This window comes from Plecotus auritus (genome assembly GCF_963455305.1).
Source record: "Plecotus auritus genome assembly, chromosome: 7".
NCBI classification, from domain to species: domain Eukaryota; kingdom Metazoa; phylum Chordata; class Mammalia; order Chiroptera; family Vespertilionidae; genus Plecotus; species Plecotus auritus.
In genome coordinates this window covers 90,271,539-90,287,830 of record NC_137774.1, presented here as the reverse complement: position 1 = coordinate 90,287,830, position 16,292 = coordinate 90,271,539, and the positions used below count along the sequence as shown (strand labels likewise).

Below are 16,292 nucleotides of genomic sequence, written 5' to 3'. Positions count from 1 at the left end.
ATGAATTTCATAATTTCTCCCACTTATCTGAGCATCAAGAATTTTTTAAAATGTAATTTTTGTTATCACAAAATGTAATTTAAAATGCATTTTAAGTTCTAAATGTAAGAAATATATGTGTGTTTTGTAGGTGAAGCTCTGGGCCTTAAACAAGCTGTGAAAGTGCCATTTGCATTATTTGAGTCTTTCCCAGAAGACTTTTATGTAGAAGGCTTACCGGAGGGTGTGCCATTCCGACGACCATCTACTTTTGGCATTCCAAGGCTGGAGAAGATACTCAGAAACAAAGCCAAAATTAAGTTCATTATTAAAAAGTAAGGAAATGAGATTGGCCATGAGTTGATACTGTTTGACACTGAGAGGTGGTTCATGGATTCACCTTTGTAATAGGGCCATATTAGCCCTAGTGTCAACAAAGCTCTTTAAGCTATACTTTTGTATATGTTTAAAATTTTTCATAGTTGGTTACAAGAGGGAAGGAGGGCTCTAATTCATCACAGGAGTAACAACTTTATTTTGTTAAGTCTACACACAGTTGTATTTTTAATGGTTGATGCAGCTGGAATTTAAGCAGTGATTCAGTTTTATAAAACCATTTTATTTCTACAATATTTAAATTTCTCTCAAGTTTGCTTGGAGATCTATGAATTAAACCAGTACAATTGAAACCGATGGGAATAGTTAAAATTAGAAAATACATAACGATACTCAAGAATTATTTTAAACGAATTTTAGGTTTTGTTTATTAACGCTTACTTTTGAGTCACCCAGAGTTGCTGTCACATAATCAAAGCTGACATTGCCAACATAATGGTCACCTTTTGTACTTGCATCCAAGTTTGTTGGAGGTATGGCCTCTGCTTCGGCTTCCTAAGAAGAAAGACTCTTTTGTTCATGTTTTCACAGCCTGTCTTACCTTTCTATGGCACCTGCATAAAGGGCATTTCCTTCCCATTCTCAAGTCTTAACGCTGAATCTTTCCAGGTTATCTTGAAATCATAGGAAGAAGAAGCTATTTAAATTAGATAGGGCTGGGTGGATGTTATAATCACAATTATAATTAGTCTTTTTGTATGTGTTCTTTTAGATAACCTTGCTTTTTCTGTTTTTCCATTACTAAGAACCTAGTGTATATTTACAGAAAATTACTGGTTTTAAAATCTTTTACATGTTTACTTTTTAATGTTTTATTATTGGATAAATAACAAATGTTTTTTCTCTTTTCTTGTTTTTAGGCCTGAAATGTTTGAGACAGCAATTAAGGAGAGCACCTCCTCCTCTAAGAGCCCTCCAAGTAAGTTGTTGCTACAGAAAACATGTGATTGGAAATTTATTTTGCAGCAGTGATTTTAAAAATTGTTTAAAGACCAGCTATTGAGCTAAAAGCAGGAAAGCTCATTCAAAATTGGGGTTGTAGAAAAAATAATAAAAGAAAGGAAAAAGCCCACAAAATTAGAATTGTGACTAGTTTATGGTTTTTCATTCTTTAATAATTGAGAATCTCTATGTGTCTGCTATCCTAAGCTTAACAAGGAAGAGAAAAAAGTAAAAACCTTTTGGGAAGCTTACTATCACAAAATGACAAAACGTTCCATGAAAAAGGAACAAACCTTAAACAAAAGTTGGGTTAAAATACTATTATATGTAGTCTGAATTATAATACACTAGGGGCCTGCTGCACGAATTCATGCACGGGTAGGGTCCCTCGGCCTGGCTGGCGATGGGGGCCGACCGAGGCCAAGAGGGGAAGGAGGAGAGGCCACGGGAGGTTGGCTGTGGAAGTGCACTGACCACCAGGGCGCAGCTCCTGCGTTGAGCGTCTGTTCCCTGGTGGTCAGTATGCGTCATAGTGACCTGTTGATCAGTCACTTAGGCTTTTATATATATAGACTAGAGGCCCGCTTCACAAATTTGTGCACGGGTGGGGTCCCTCAGCCTGGCTGGCGATCAGGGCCATTGGGGCCCGTCTAACCCAGTCCCAATCAGGCTGATCAGGGCCAGGGGGGAGGGACCATGGGAAAGTGGCCGTGGGAGAGCACTGACCACCAGGGGGCAGCTCCTGCATTCAGCGTCTGCCCCCTGGTGGTCAGTGCACATCATAGCGACCGGTGGTTCAGTGGACTGGTCATAATAGTCACTTAGGCTTTTATATATATATAGGTTATTAGAGAAGATTTAATTATTTTATATCTGTTGTAATTTTAAGGAAAAATAAATTCATCGCCTAATGTTAATACTACTGCATCTGGTGTTGAAGATCTTAACATCATTCAGGTGACAATTCCAGGTATGATTTCTCTGCCTTTATCATAGTTTATGGGGTGGTTTCCTCTTCAGTTTTTTCACTTTCAGGATATGGATTACTGGGGATATAGAGTGTAAGGCACATTGTTGTGTTCTCCTTCCCACACCCCGCAGAAATTAACCAAATACATCATCTTGTCAGTTTTTTGCTAAGTATCTCTAGGCAGTTCATTGTACTTGGTCTGAGCTAAAAACCTGGTGACCACCCAGATACCTAGTGTCTTGTTTTAAAAAATCTGTTTAGCTTTGGCTGGTGTTTCTCAATGGTTAGAGCATCAACCCACACACCAAAGGGTCACAGGTTTGATTCCTGGTCAAGGGCAGGTACCTGGGTTACAGGACTATGGCACATTTGGGAAGCAACCAATAGATGTGTCTCTCTCATATCGATGTTCCTCTTTCTCCAATCTCTTCCTCTTTTTTCCCCTCCCATCAACTCTCTAAAAATCAATTTAAAAATATCTTTGGGTGAGGATTAATAAAAAATAATAATAATAAATTTGTATGAAATCTCAGGTAAAGTTCTTGATAACAGGAATAAAGTAGTATAATTTTCAATTTGGTTTTATTGATAAATCATTTATGTAAACCATTTCAATCTTGATTAGTTTAAAATACTTGAATATTCAAAAAACAAAATGAGTTACGAAGAGAACCTAAACATTTACTTGGAATTAAAATTGTATTATTAAAGTATTATGAGTTTTCTTTTAACTTTTTTTAGATGATGATAATGAAAGACTTTCAAAAGTTGAAAAAGCTAGACAGCTAAGAGAACAAGTTAATGACCTCTTCAGTCGCAAATTTGGTAAGTTTCATTTGCATAGTATAGCTTGCAACAAGTAAGTAAATTTTGTTTCAATAAGAAACAGCAAAACAACCATGCTGGCACCTTGGTCTTGGACTTCTAACATCAAACTTGTGAAGAAAATGAATTTATCTTGTGTAGGCCACCCAATCTGTGATAGCTTATATAATAAAAGGGTAATATGCAAATTGTCCCCTCAGGAGTTTGACCAGGAGTTCGTCCACTCGATATGACGTGCGCTGACCACCGGGGGCAGCACCGAATGAAGGAAGGCCCTGGCTGGCCTTGATTGCCGACCAGGCCTAGGGACCCTACTGTGCATGAATTTCATGTAATGGCCCTCTCATTTTGTTATAAAAAGCCTAGAAAACAAACATAAATAGTACTCAGTGAATCAATTATGATTGAGAATATCAAATGAAATTGGAAAAAATGAAATAAGTATCTTTTATAAAAGAACAGTAAATTATGCTCAGGTAGTTATAATCTACACTAATAAAAGAGAAACATGCAAATTTACCATACCTTCACGACGCCTATCAGCCAAACAGATGTGAGTATGCAAATTAACCCAACAAAGATGGTGGGTTAATTTGCATGCGCAGGTGCTGAGGGGGGGCGGGATGCTTATGTCATCGCATGGCAACAACGCAGGCGTTCCGCACCACACCAGCAGCTCTGGGCCGGAGCGAAGGCGGTGCCGGCAGCCAGGGGAAGGAAGGCCCATTCTTGCACAAATCTTCATGCATCGGGCCTCTAGTCTTATATAAAAGGAAATAAAGTTATAAAATAAGTATTTTGGTTTTGCTAAGTCCTTTAGTAAGAAAACATTAAGTGTATTATATTATGGATAATGGTGAATATTAAAGTGAATAAAATTAAGGTTTGTATGTAAGGTTGTTTGAAGTGTACAAAGACCTTAGTTAACAGTGGAGACAGTCTTTAAAATTAATGTTGGTCATGTGCTTTTTAAACATTCACTAAAGTGGTATGTTAATCTATGCTTTTACGCTGTTTCTGTCACTACAGGTGAAGCTATTGGTATGGGTTTCCCTGTGAAAGTTCCCTACAGGAAAATCACAATTAACCCTGGCTGTGTGGTGGTTGATGGCATGCCTCCTGGAGTGTCATTCAAAGCCCCCAGTTACCTGGAAATTAGCTCCATGAGAAGAATTCTAGATTCAGCTGAGTTCATTAAATTCACAGTCATTAGGTAAGTGAGTTACCTGTTTGCTCATAAGAATGAATGCATCTGCATCCAAAACATAGACATATGTAGTAACAGAATCAAGTTTACCATGTTATGAACAAATAAAATACTTTAGTTATTGTACTATTAGATTTTCTCCTCCCTGAGCTGATTCTTCATTCTCTGGAGGTCAGCAAGGGGTGAGGTTGTAATTGTTCCCTTTGAGAGCATCAGCTCCTTATCCACAAAGCAGGAATGATGATTATACCTACCCTCTAACAGCATTATAAGAATTACATTATTAATATGTGCTTGTCACAATAAGTGTACAACAAATGTCCTCTTTTCCGTCCATCTACTTAAAAGTCCCAAGGTGTCTTTACTCTTCTTTTGCAACTCACAAAAACTTAGCCATCACTAAATCAGTTCATTGTCAAGTTCCCATGGTCTCTAGTGTACATGTCTTAGGACTAACACTGAGAAATAGCTAAAAGCATTACCTTCCAAAGCTTTTCCTCATCCACTCAATCTTCTCCCAATACCCTTTCCTTACAATTTCCATATTTTTGTCTCACTTAACCAATGTTTATTTTCAATGCCATTCCCCGGGATATGGGAAAACGCCTTCTTTCATTGGACTGTTTCACTAGAATTACTCTTTTCCCTTTTCTTTGTTCCTATTATTTGTTTTTCTACCATCTTTACTGTAACATTTTCTAATGATTGATTTTAGCTATTCATCTATATATATAGGGTGTCTCCAAAAATGTATATGCTTTAACAGCTGGTAGCTCACTTAATTTTGAAAATGAACTATGTTAATAAATACTGATTTTATGCTAAGTGTGTATACATTTTTGGGGGACACCCTGTATATCTAACAATTGACTGGTCAAAAAGTATATAAGATTAAACCATTATAGATAACATTTCTCATTCTAGCACATAAGTGACATGGTTTAAAAATTGGTTGTGTAAACTGAATGTACTTGTAATTCTCGTAGAGTAAAATTAAACTGTTGTATAATTTATTTCTTTAGACCATTTCCAGGACTTGTGATTAATAACCGTGAGTATTTCATGAAGTCTTTGATATTTTCTTTTTTGGGATATGTGTGTGCCCACATATTTAGCTCACAAGAATGTAAAATTTTCCTACACCCATAGCAGTAACCATGCAGAGTCATTGTTCATTTAGTCCACAGTGTTAAAGCACTAGGTACTTTCTAGATATAATATTGAGCAAGTTTGCTTAACTTTTTAAAATCTGTTTATTCATTCATAAAATGGTAATAATATTAGTACCCACTTTGAGAATTTTGGGACATTTTAAATGACTCATTATATATGTTAAGCAAGCTTCTGCCCATGTTTGTAAATAAGGTTTTATTAAAACACTGCCAGGCTAATTTGTTTATGGCATAGTTGACAGAATTTGCAACAGAGACTATGTGACCTGCAAACTCTAAAATATTTGCCCTAACCGGTTTGGCTCAGTGGATAGAGCGTCGGCCTGCGGACTCAAGGATCCCAGGTTCGATTCCGATCAAGGGCATGTACCTTGGTTGCGGGCACATCCCCAGTAGGGGGTGTGCAGGAGGCAGCTGATCGATGTTTCTCTCTGATAGATGTTTCTAACTCTCTATCCCTCTCCCTTCCTCTCTGAAAAATCAATAAAATATATTTAAAAAAAAAAATAAATAAATAAATAAATAAATAAAAATAAAATATTTGCTAACTGGCTCTTTATGAAGAAGTTTGTGGACCCCTGACCTAGAACAATGCCTGGCCTTACAGTATGTCCTCAGTAAATAGTCTATAGTTGTTATTTTTATTACTTTTACTTATTGTTATGTAATTACTGTGCTTGAATAAGTGGGTCTTTTTAATCTGACTTAGCTTGCTTCTATTAATATTAAGCAAAGTGTCTGGTAGACATTGGGCTCTCAAATACTATTGCATAAACATATACATGTTCTTTCATTTCTCTGGTGTTCGTAATTTAAATAGCTATTTTTTTTTTTTTTTAGCAAAACTTAATTGTGCTCATATATTTTGTGTTCTAGTAACTTTTAATTTTTATTTATTTTTTGTTCTGTTAACTTTTTATTAAAAATTAGAGGCCCAGTGCACGGAAATTCATGCACAGGCGGGGAGGGGGGGGACGGTGGAGGCCTCAGCCCGGCCTGCGCCCTCTCACAGTCTGGGACCCCTCAGGGGATGTCTGACTGACAGTTTAGGCCTTCTCCCCAAACCCGCTCCCTGGGGAGCGGGCCTAAGCTGGCAGTCAGACATCCCCTCTGGCAGCGGGGAGGGAGTGGGCCTAAGCCATTAGTCGGACATCCTTAGTGCTGCTGCAGAGGCCGGAGAGGCTCCCACCACCACCACCACTGCGCTGGCCAGCCATGAGCTGGCTTCTGGCTGAGCAGTGCTCCCCTGGTGGTCAGTGCACGTCAAAGCGACCGGTCATTCCTGGTCATTCCCCCGCTAGGGTCAATTTGCATATTACCCTTTTATTATATAGAATTTTGTGAGAATGATCATTTTCTAATACCTTTTCCAATTAGTCTTTTCCAATTAGCATTATTATTCTAATTTTTTAAATAATCCATTCAGCCCTAGCTGGTTTGGCTCAATGGATAGAGCGTCGGCCTGCTGACTGAAGGGTCCCAGGTTCAGTTCTGGCCAAGGGCACATGCCTGGGTTGTGGGCTCGATCCCCAGTAGGGGGCATGCAGGAGGCAGCCAATCAATGATTCTCTCTCATCATTGATGTTTCTATCTTTCTCTTCCTCTCCCTCCCTCTCTAAAATCAATAAAATATATATTTTTTTAAAAATCCACTCAGTTCTATAGTTTATTCTTTAGGAAAGTGTAAGACTCTTCAGTTTCATGTTCAGGATTTATCAGTGACCATTAAATGACAGCCTTGTGAGTAGTTGATTTGCCCCCCTGACCTGAGAGGTACTGGCATCACACCTGTCCCCTGCTGTTGCATACTGCTTCACTCTATTGACCCTGTCCTCTGGCTTTCACTCTTCAGGATCATTGATTTGGTTACATCTCTTCTGCTTCCAAACTTTTGAGTTTTGATTAATTATAAAGTTTATTAATTTGCTTGTACCCCCAATCCATGAGTTCTTTTTTTGTAGATTCTGTTTTTAGTATACACACTATCATGGTCCAAGTATGTTAGTATCTGGTAATGTCAGTATGAAAGAGAAGTATATCTTGCTTCATAGATTTTAAATAATCTTTGTGACATTCAGCTTTCATCACACCAGGAAACTTCATTATTTAAAGAAATCCCATGATAATTATTTTTCTTTTTTTTTTTTTTAATATATATATATTGAATTCAGAGAGAAGGGAGAGGGAGAGAGAAACATCAGTGATGAAAGAGAATCATTGATTGGCTGCCTCCTGCACGCCCCATACTGGGGATTGAGGCCGCAACCCGTGCATGTGCCCTCGACTGGAATCGAACCCGGGACCTTTCAGTCCGCAGGCTGACGCTCTATCCACTGAACCAAACCAGCTAGGACATCTTTTCTTTTCTTTTTTAATTAATCTCAATTCCCCTGTCTTTTGTATAATTTTTAGTTTCAAAGAACATTGTGTCTTCATCTTAATGTTTGTTCCCTTCTTGTCTTAAGGAAAATAGTGCCCATTATGGCAAAATTAGAGCATCAAAATATAGAATGTATGTAAAAATGCTTGTCAGATGTAACAGTGTGCCATTAAATTATTAAATGAATTTGCTTTGTTTTCAGAGTTGGTTGATCAGAGTGAGTCAGAAGGCCCAGTGATACAAGGTAAATTAAGGAGGGTAATAAACATAGAAATACTCCTACCTTTTTAGTAAAACAGATCACATAAAACTGTGTGGCCTCACATGTTTATGCCTGTGTAACTTTCAAGAGTCAGTTACACAGCACACCCATGTATATATGCACCCAGACTTGTTTCTTTGACTCTCTTGTTTGGAAGCCTGTATAAGCTCAGTTTGTAGATCCTAATTGAGAACTGTGGACCACATGCCTTTTGATCCCACTGTCTCAGGGAAGGTCTAAGGTCAGGAACCCTGAGATCCATGGCATAGAAGACAGTTTTTCAGTGAGAAGATCATCTTTTTAGATTTATTCTTCATGCCATTTGTTTATAATGGTAGTTGTAAGCCAAATTGTATTGGGTGGAAATGTGTGTATTGTGGTTTTTAAAGTTCCTTAGAAACAAGTGTTTAGGCCTGCTACTGTGATTCATTGAAAGTAATAAAAGGCTTTTTATTAAAAGGGAACTCACAGAAGAAAGGGCAGGGAGACAAAAATGGAACTTCTTACTTTCGTTTTAGAGCTGTACTAATTAAGATTGTTATCTAAGACTTCAGATATGCAAGCTAACGTAAACACATTTCATAAAAGTAGATGTTTGAAAGTCTAAGTTGAGTAATTGTGTGTTTAATCCCAAGAGTCTATGACTGTTGTTTTATTCTAGCCTTGTGATTTGTGTACACTGGTAGGGAGCTTTCTCTCCTTTTTTCCCCTCTGATCTCTTCAAATAATTTAAAGCAACTTTTGGACAATGTTACAGTAAAGCCACATGTGTTTCTTTTCAGAATCAGCTGAGCCAAGCCAGTTGGAGGTTCCTGCAACAGAAGGTAAAAACTGAAGTTCCTGAAGACTTTTATTAGGACAAAGGGTTAATTGTGTTTTTACAGCTTTTAAACTAGAGCTGTGGTGGTTTTGTCCTTTTGTTTCTGGGTGAATTGAATTTGTAGTTCATACCCAGAAACATTGTATTCAGAGTTGATTCATGGGTTCTTTTGCTCTGTTTCCCCCAAATGACTTTTTTTTTTTTTTTTTTTTTTTAATTCTCACCCAAAGACATTTTTCCCATTGATTTTTATTTTTTAGAGAGAGTAGAGGGGAGGGAGGGAGGAAGAAAGAGAGAGACCAACCCTTTGGTCTGTTGGCTGATGCTCTAACCACTGAGCGACCGGCCAGGGCTCCCCGCAAATGACTCTTAATGAATTCTGAAACCATGGAATGACTGACTGCTACATAACCTGGATAGTATAGGTCATTTACATACATATGTAATTAGGATGTTTGTTGCTTTGGATATATAAGTAGCAAAATTTAGAACTTATAGCTAGGAAAACATTGTTATCTCTGAAAATGTAATTATTTTTAGTATCTTCTTATTCCTGTTGGATTATGTTAGTAAATAGTTTGGTATGAGTGGATTATAATTGAGCAGATTTGCATTGTTGGTGCTATTAAACAGTTCCCTTTTGTTTTCTTGGTAGAAATAAAGGAGACTGACGGAGGCTCTCAGATCAAGCAAGAACCAGACCCCACGTGGTAGACCTCTTCCCTCCTTGGGTAACTCGGCTTCTGTGTCCGGGATGTGCATAGTGAACCCACCTGCATATTCATAAGCTAATGTGTGTTCCCTGCTTCAGCCATAAATGTGGCCCCACATTCAGGGGCCAAGTGTAAGCCCTATAAGGGGTTGTTTTTAGCTAGAAGATTCAAGTAGGATTTTTCCTTGGATCAGTATATCTGTCAGTCAAAGGTATAAATGCACTTTTGCCTTAAAAGGAAAATGTTTTATTTTAATTCACAGGGTAAATCTTGTCCTTACATTGGAATTCACTGAGTTAGTATCACTACACTGACTTTCCCCTTGATCATAATGATAGTATTTGCAGTCTGGCTGAGCTGTGCAGTTCATTGTGCATCTTACATAGTTAAGTTACAAGCCTGATCCTGTTATTCCAGACTTCTTAAACTTAGCCAGGTTAGTGGTAGGAGGGGCAGCCCTAGAGCAGGAATCAGCAAAACTGGTCACATGTCCGTTGAATCTCACTAGGCCTGAACTGTCACATGTCTCAGTGATAGTCCCAGGGCAGCTTACCAATCCCCATCTGCACCTGGCCATGTGCTTTTTATACAGATTCTCTTGTCATGGAGTCTGCCCTGTACTGTCACCTCATGGATTTAAGTACTAAGTTATCGTATTTGTGAATGTTTAATTCCTATAACCAGATTAACTGTTTTCTTGTTCGTTTTCTCTCCTATTTTAGCTTAAAGTATCAGTGGGTGAGAAGAGCTTTTCGGACCTGTTACTGCCCCAAGCTGTGTAATATACTTGTATAACAGAAATACCTTCTATACAAACCTTTTTTTCTACTTTTAGATAGAAATGTCTACTTTTTCAGCAGTTCTGTGAATTGAATTAAAGAGCAGAGTGACTGTAGATTTGGAATGGCTGGTTTACTTTGGAATGTATTTTAAGGATTTTACAGCAATGCTGGAAAACGACAGGGAAAATGACAGGGATGAATCTCACCAGATTTTTTTATGGATTCGGCAGAGCCTTCAGCTATGGTGTTTATTTTCCAATCAAGTGAAGATATCTCCTACTGGAACATCTCAGCTTCTGCAGTGAAGAAGACACCTATGATAGTTTAGTTCTTTAGTTTTTCTATTTGAAAAATCACTTAAATGATCCTTTTGTTCACGGCTCTCCTTAATGACTAAGTGAACAGTTAGTATCTGTATATTTGACTAAACCTTTTCCTAAGCTATCTATCATGGTTTATACGTTTTTTATCATAATTAAAAAAACAACTATCTGGAGTACCTAATAGCCAATAAGAGATCAGTATCTCAGCGTGTGGCTTATATAGATGGAATACAGAGAACCTCTTCCACAAATACTTTTCATCCAAATAAAGTGCATGGTGTACCAGAAGTTTAAGACCAGGTATGAGTGTTTGGGCAAGCTAAATGACACTAAAGCCTCACTGTCTTGTAACCTATTGTGGTGTGGATTTTTTTTGGAACACTGTTCCAGTTTGGATCAATCTCAAGGGGTTTTATTGCCTTCATTATTTTATAATTCTACTTTATAACTTGAGGCTCCAGTGTGGGGAGTGAGGGGTCGTAAGCTAATTATGCACCCGCTGATGTTCGGCGCCATTTGTAGGAGAGTCTTACATGTGTTAAGATTTCACAGACAATAAGAGTTGTAAAATACCAGCTATATGAAAAGCTAGAGTATGTGATGGCATAGAGTGTTCATTAGCTTTATCACAATATTCATAATGGAGAATTATATTACATGGTAGCAAAAATAGGCATTTTTATGTGTTGCTTATATTTTACCTCAAATTAAAATGTAGATATAGGGTAATAAATAAACTCCATCCATGCCTTTCACACACTAATTCATTTCTTTCTAAGGCGTTTTCATGATTATGTCTGGGGAAACTGGTGGGTGTGGTTCGGTGGTAAGTGGAATGCACATGAGGGTTAAGTTGGCATCTTCAGAGGCTCGGGTACTCAGAAGGACACCATTGTTTATGGTATTTCTGAGACCACTATGCATCTCGTTGGAGCTGAGGCTAGAGACCCCAACTTTTTACCTGTACATGCCAGTGCATGCAGCTAAAGGATGGCTGTGATGTCGGAACTCCTCCCAGACAGAACACATACACATTAGCTTCTCCCACCTAAAAATGACACTGGCTCGGGATATTCTCCCAGCACAGCCCTCTGCCTCTTCTGTACCCTACAAATTTGTGCTCGGGGAAACCTAATTTGTTATCTTCCAAATGAAATCAGGAGATGGCTTCTACAGTAGAATCTCATGGATCTTTTTTAATTATTATTATTAAATGAAAATATGGGATCACAGACTTACCAAAGAGATTTGTTTTCTTATCCAATATAAAAAGTCAGTGTGCACACACATATTTTTATTTTTATATATACTGTTAGCATTTTTAAAAAATATTCTCACATCTACCAAGTAGACCAGCTTCTGTGCTCTGGAGAACGGCACAGAATCAGTGCTACACCCCCTCATCACTTTCTCATGGTTTAAGGAATGCTCTCCTGTCCCATTCTGTCTCTCCCCTGAACAAAACAGGCTTAATTCCTTCAAGAAAAGGGTTGAAACTCAGGCAAGGGATGCTGTTGCTGCATCCATCCGTCCTCTGGAAGAGCATGGAGGTGGAGCGGGTCATTTCTCTTAACTCACTGTCTCCCAAAGCTTTTAACATGTCATACTCAGTCTCTGCCTCTACAGTCTAGTCAGGCATCTTAGGAGAGCTTCCTTAGAACAGCATTGTTTCCTGGTAAATTGCCTCCTTACCCGCATGGTAAAATTCGCCCTGGTTTCAGCGCCATGCACTTGCTTATAAATGGGTGGCAGTGTCGCCCTGGCTCCCTCCACCAGAGCCCAGTCTGTAAGATGAAGCCTTCAGCTCCTGGGTTAATGAATAGTCAGTGCATCTATAAGTGAGATGATTCTTTCCGGGGTGGGGGTTAAGCTTGCCCACCAAGATCTTGATGTGGTCAGTGAGGACCGGACTTAAAAACAAGATACTGTTCAGATAGGTCTTAACAGTAATTTCAATGTGCTTACTGTTTGTGAAACATCCTGATTCCATAATAGTTCAAGGTTAAACATTTTGCCAGGGAGTAGAGTGACTAAGAACATAGGCTTTGTGACCAAATCCAAGCTCCACTTGTAGACCGCTCTTTTCTTGAGGAAATTTCCATCAGAAAAAAACAACAGTAAAATCAAGGAAATGTCTACATAGTATTTATTGAATACTGTCAACGGAGTTGGGCTAATGCTAACCCCCACCCTGAGCTCTGGACCTCCAGCAGCTGCCTGGAGCGCCTCTGCCCTCAGGGGTGGGGCAGAGCAACTGTGGCAGCACTGAGAGTGTGTCTGCTTTCTGTGGGTGGCCCAGCCTAACCCAGACTTGAACTTCCCAGTGCACATAAGTTTACCCTTTCAGCAGTTGGCACACCATGAGACCTTTATCTTTTCACTGGTCTAAATCACGTAGCACACAGGAAGTGGGATGTGTATTTACTATGCTCCGTGTGCCTCAGCCAAACTCCAAGGCTGGGGGCCAGGACTTGAGCCCAGGTCTGTGGCCCTCCGTCCTCCCATAATGCAGCTGTTTACAGCAGGCAGCAGTTCCCTCCTGAAGTAGTTGGTTATTCTGAGCATCCTTCCGGCCTCCATTTCTGCTTTCTTCCCCCCCAGGGACTGAAAGGTCTGTTTGAGAGGAGGACTGAACAGGCCTTTCCAGTTTCACTTAACACCCCAGCCCCGGACTAGAATTCCAGGAACTTGCTTGGCTTAACTGTTAGTGGGCAAATGATTGCCACACACCAGTGGGCATCTCTGGAATGTACTGCCCAGGGCTTGTCCTCAATGGAAGTGTGTGTTTGGAAGAAGAGGCATTCTCCCAGGGATGCCTCGGGTTCTTTGTGATGGGGAAGGAGAACGGGGTGGCATTTTAGGAATTGAGATGGTCTGTAGGCCACTCTCTAGTGTATCGACTCTTCACTGTGCTGCTCAGACATGTGAGTCTGGTGGGATGAGCACAAATGGGGCTGTTCGTCATTCTGTGTAGACCCCCAAAAGTTGCTTTCCCAGCCTCAAGTTTGTTTCCTGTTTTACTCCAATATGGGATAAGAGGTAATTAACTTTCTATGCTTCACCTCCTGGCTGCCAACCTTGGCTCAGAGCAATTTAAGGCAGCTTGCAGCTGGTTTGTAGAAATGACTCCCTAGGATCCTCGTGACCTGTTGACTTTTTTAAAAGTGGACTAGCCTAGCCTGGCTGCCCGAGGGTCTTCCTCACCCCTGGAGCTGAGAAAAACAAAGCAAAGCAGGATTAATAGGGTCTTGGTGTCACTTTACCTCTCCCTCCTGCCCTGCCTCACCCCCAACCACACATACCTCTTGGTTTTGTTTTGAGGAAGTGTCAGAAAAGTTAGTGCTGAAAGCAAGCTATGATACAATATCCATTTGTAAAGGTGTTTCCTGCCAGATTTCCTTCTCAGAAGCAAGGTGGTTTATGGGCATTTAGTAGCTTCCACTTCACGCATGGTCTCAAGGCTGTTCATTTGAAGTATCCAGTGCCTCAAGCTCCATAAAGCGACCAAAGACCATGCCCTGGGCAGTGCCTGAGAGGACCTGGTGAGGGTGTCCCCACTTGTTTCAGTAAGAGTGGGTTAGACCCACCAAGAGGTAGCAAAAGAATAGAAGGCCCACTTCCTAGGTCATGAGATCAAGGTAAACCCTGAAAGGGCCTATTGAATTGGTGCTCTGCAATTTAGACTAAAAGTGTCCTCTCCCTTATGATGACCAGTCTAGATCCTCTAGGAAAAACCCTTGGTAGAAGATGGCAAGTACAGGATTCCAAAAAAGCAAGGTCGGAGAAGGCAACCCATGGTCACAACGCCATAGCAAGTGTGGACTCGCATCAGTCCCGCAGGTGGCATCATTGTGACCCTGGTGTTTCATGCAAGACCAGCCACTTCACATCTCTGTTAGCTGCCTGTCTACAGGAGACCCACCCCTCCAGACCTGTGTGTTCCTGTGGGTCTTTCCTGTCCTGTATTCCCTTGGAGTTGCCAAAGGTACTGAGCCCTTGGAAAACCCCAGCCTGACTTGATCATGCTGCCAGCTGACCCCTACACTCCCAGGGCTGGAGAGATGTAGACATGCCGCCCAGCCCAGGTGCCTGGATCCAGAGGCAGGATTTCCCCATTATTGGACTTCATTTCAAATTCAAACATCAAAACTCCCTGAGGTCCTAGCTTGCTGCTGGATTAACTTCGGGTGGTTGGTTGATGTGTTTCAAATAACTCGCTGCATGACACATCTGGGCCCATTCAGCAAGGAAGAGTCAGGAGGTGGGTCTGGAGGGGGCACAGCAGGCCCTGGGAGACAGTGGAGGAGTTAGGCTCCTGGTTTTGGAGTAGGACTTGCTTGCAGAATCCCCATTAGGTATTTGCCAAGGGCCTGGTTGGTGTCAAGCTGCATTGGCAGTGGGACAGAGCCCTGCCCCCAGGACTCCCAAGCTTCTGTTCGAGGCCTTGCCCTCTGCTCTATACCCGGTGGAGGAAGGGCTGAGCTCTAGACCAGAGGCTGTACCCCACAGTCCCACCCACTCTCCACCAACAGTTCCCACAGAGAACATGAGCCCACCCTGTGGTCCAAGCCTTGCACAGGGGGTCCCAGCAACCTGAGTGCCTGCTCTAATGGGACACAATGGCCCAAGAAATAGGTTCACTGTTAGTGTTAACTTGCCAAAGGACACAAATAGAAATGAACCAATCAGGGTTCAAAGCAGGCCCATGTGGTTGTCAAGCCACCGTGCCCACAGCCAGCGGTCAGTGTGCGCACGCCCTCCAGTGTCCAGAGGCCAAGGAGGGAAGAGACTCCAGGGCGTGTGGTTCCCAACACTGACTCTGTGCCCTGAGCCTGTCTCCTAAGTGCAGGCACCTGTTCCCTTCTGATGAGGTCTCGAGGTCCACCCCAGGCCTGGCCAGAGCCCATTCCTAGTCTGATTTTGCTGAGAAAGGAAGATTCAGGGTCCCCTGGGAAGCAGATAGTGAGCGGCTGACATTTCTGCACAGAGACACCAGCTTGCAGTTAGAGCCTCAGCCCCAGGCAGTGGCATCACCACCGAGTGGCCCCTCTGCCTGCCTATCAGCAGTGACTCGGGGCCCCATCTACTCTAGGCACCAGGCGAGAACTGGTCCAGGAGGCCTTATTCACAGGGCCTGGCATGGGACCCAGGCTACTCACTTGAGAAGGGGCAGGAGGGCTTTAAGTTAAACTTGAGGAAATTGTCCTATAGCAAGGGCTGACTTGTTCCAATTCTAGGATTCCCTCAGAAGCACTACCTGGGCCTCAGGCTGAGATGCCAAACATCTCACACAGCCTGTCTCCATGGCCTAGCCTTGGGGATTTCCTGGTTGAGGAACTGGTCAGCCCAGCTCATCTGGGTAAAGCCTCCGTGTGGAGAAAGTGGCCTCTAGAGAGAAGGCAAGACTCTTGAGGCCAGACTGGAAAGCCCCACCTCTCCTCCAGTCTGTCCCAATGTAAGAGTTTCCCTCTTTGGGGTTCATGCAGGCTGGGGCCTCCCTTGTGATCCCCCAATCATCATT

At 41.4% G+C, this 16,292-nt stretch overlaps 1 protein-coding gene across 7 annotated transcripts in view; it reads left to right on the top strand.

Annotated features, from left to right (window-relative positions):
- GTF2I (general transcription factor IIi) overlaps positions 1 to 10,561 on the top strand; it is a 132,331-nt gene extending 121,770 nt beyond the window's left edge. For all 7 annotated transcript variants that reach the window (XM_080681790.1, XM_080681795.1, XM_080681792.1 and 4 more), the window contains 10 exons: positions 131 to 314; positions 1,236 to 1,294; positions 2,207 to 2,287; positions 3,029 to 3,112; positions 4,142 to 4,325; positions 5,342 to 5,370; positions 8,074 to 8,115; positions 8,916 to 8,957; positions 9,609 to 9,684; positions 10,389 to 10,561. In XM_080681790.1, the coding sequence (XP_080537916.1) occupies positions 131 to 314; positions 1,236 to 1,294; positions 2,207 to 2,287; positions 3,029 to 3,112; positions 4,142 to 4,325; positions 5,342 to 5,370; positions 8,074 to 8,115; positions 8,916 to 8,957; positions 9,609 to 9,667 (764 nt within the window). In that variant the 3' untranslated portion in view covers positions 9,668 to 9,684; positions 10,389 to 10,561. The remainder of the gene's footprint in view (positions 1 to 130; positions 315 to 1,235; positions 1,295 to 2,206; positions 2,288 to 3,028; positions 3,113 to 4,141; positions 4,326 to 5,341; positions 5,371 to 8,073; positions 8,116 to 8,915; positions 8,958 to 9,608; positions 9,685 to 10,388) is intronic.
- Positions 10,562 to 16,292: the final 5,731 nt, after the last annotated feature.